Here is a 2,377-nt window from a genome sequence, read left to right as displayed (position 1 = left end):
GAGAGATTTAAAAAAACAATTGAAAATTCATGTTCCTCAATAAATTAAGCCTGAAAAAGTAAATAAGACGATAATATGTCTTAATCAAAATAGTAAGTAATGATATATCGATAATCTTTACACATTGAAAATAAATAAATGAATAACTATATGTAACCTAAAACATTAGCTTTGGAAATTGCATAATGATGCCAGTCTTATAATCAGAGTAAAGTGCGCAATTAGGATGCACAATTTAATGTGCGGTCATTATTAATCTTACGGATCTTTGAGAATTAAATAATCCACGTGTAGATACTGTGCAATCGATTTCCTGTTTCTTGTATGCAAGTTCACACACACTGAGAAAAAAATATCTTAAATTTCAATAAATTTTATCAATATGAATAGTATGAACTAAATATTTATTAAATATAAAAATATATTTATTTGGTTTAAAAAAACATTAATTTAATTTAACACTTCTTTTTATTAAGTAAATATTTATTTATTGTACAAATGTTTAGTTGACAGTATTCAAATAAATATTTATTTAAATTTAGGCTATTTTTTTCTCAGTGCATGATTCGCTTTGCGCATAATCTAGATGGGTAAGATGATGGGTCGTACATGTCGCAGCAATTACGCATCATTACTTTATGCATTGCATCCCAAGGGTGATAATGTCGATCGAAGAACACCATGGTTACTTCACGGCTAACAAATAATTCCATTTGACTATTCAATGCAGCAATTGTTTGCAGTTTTAAACTTGAACTCGTCGGGTTTAGATTACGGAGAGAGCCTCTGTCGGACATTTATTGTAGAAAATAAAAAAATTATATACTTAAAGAAAAGGCTTTCACGTGTTTACATCAATGTTTAAGTACGCCGATGCAATTAATAATTTTTAGAATACAATCTACGATTTAGGTCGTTGTTCTTCTATGACACTTCGCTAATCATGTTCACTCCGTCGCCAAAGTCCCAAGGACAAGACAAGGGCAAAGTGCGAAAAAAATGGCGGCCGTTCCGCGCGACAGACTTTGAATCCTTGCTGTATCCCTGTTTCATTTTCTGTACCATTTTCGGATTATTCCCATACAAGAACAACGGTTCGACCTTGGAGCTTTCCAAAGTGGGCTATATCGTATCGTCCATCATCGTAGCTGCCGCCGGCATTTGGGGACTGATGGTACTCTTCGAGGTCAATATTGCCGGGGATATTAAGTTCAGCGGCGTACCTGGAGCCCTTCAATGTAATTGCTACTATATACTCGGTGGTGTCATAGCGGTTATCACGTACATCATGACCAAAAAGCGGATACTATTGCTCCAGTCCATGCTAGAGGTTTCTTCGAAACTGCCCCCGGAATTGTATCGGAAGATGTCCAAGATGGTTCATGCTAAGGACATTATCGGTTTCCTTTTCGTACTAATACAACTGTATAACTGTATAGATTCCAAGACTTATGGCGATTTCTTTCTTAAGACGATGTCATTTTATCTCACTATGCTGGTGTTTCAAATGGATATGTTGTACATGGATTGCGTTTATGTACTGAAAGCCTGTTTTACACAACTCAACGACAATCTGCTGAGTTTGCGAGAACTTGTGGTGAGCGATGAGCCGCATCTCCTCAGACGTATCTATCATGAGCAGAGAAATCCATATCTGCTAATGGAGCTCAAAGCCCTAAAGAAGCGGCATCTGATGGTCAGTGATACCGTACATTTGTTGAATACAGTTTTCAGTATGCAAATTCTCACCACAATAGTCATGACTTTTGCCGAAATTACTTTCGGTTTGTATTTCTACATAGTGACGTGGCAAGGGCAGAAGGAGGTTGTCGATCTCGACAAACAGATCTGGTTTAAATACTACATCACGTCTGTAACATATTATTCTCTCAAAATAGTACTTATAGTGTGGGCCTGTGATACAGGCAGGGATCAGGCCATGCAGATTGGCACTACTGTACACGATGTCCTTATTAGCACCAGCGATAAACAGATTAAAGATGAGGTAGCAAAAAATATCATTAATTAATTAATTATTTAATTAATAATAATTTAACTTATCTATTTCTACGAACATATTTTGCGATTTTTTTTATACATTGTACATTTTTATACATTGAATTGCTTATACTATTGTATATATTTCTAATCCCATATTTAATTTTAATACTTTACAGTTGCAGCTGTTTTCCTTGCAAATATTGCATCGTGAAAATTCATTCACTGCGAAGGGTCTCACTGTTGATGCAACACTTCTTACTGCGGTAAGTGATCGATCATTTATTTTAATTATGTACATTATTGACTTTGTAATTGTGTTTATAGATAGTGGGTAGTATCACCACATACCTACTAATTTTAATACAGTTCTTGGTCA

The 2,377-nt window shown here is 35.0% G+C and overlaps 2 protein-coding genes across 2 annotated transcripts in view; one reads left to right on the top strand and one right to left on the bottom strand.

The window, feature by feature from the left end:
* Positions 1-2,377, bottom strand: part of LOC108690700 (structural maintenance of chromosomes protein 5) — a 17,590-nt gene that overhangs the window by 11,321 nt on the left and 3,892 nt on the right. The window lies entirely within an intron of this gene.
* LOC108690668 (putative gustatory receptor 28b) overlaps positions 944-2,377 on the top strand; it is a 2,650-nt gene continuing 1,216 nt past the window's right edge. Inside the window, exons 1-3 of the mRNA XM_018198073.1 lie at positions 944-2,005; positions 2,178-2,264; positions 2,326-2,373. Coding sequence (XP_018053562.1) covers positions 944-2,005; positions 2,178-2,264; positions 2,326-2,373 — 1,197 coding nt within the window. The remainder of the gene's footprint in view (positions 2,006-2,177; positions 2,265-2,325; positions 2,374-2,377) is intronic.

Source organism: Atta colombica, unplaced genomic scaffold (genome assembly GCF_001594045.1).
Source record: "Atta colombica isolate Treedump-2 unplaced genomic scaffold, Acol1.0 scaffold35, whole genome shotgun sequence".
NCBI lineage: Eukaryota > Metazoa > Arthropoda > Insecta > Hymenoptera > Formicidae > Atta > Atta colombica.
The sequence above is the reverse complement of the archived record's forward strand: the minus strand, read 5'-3'. Positions and strand labels throughout refer to the sequence as shown.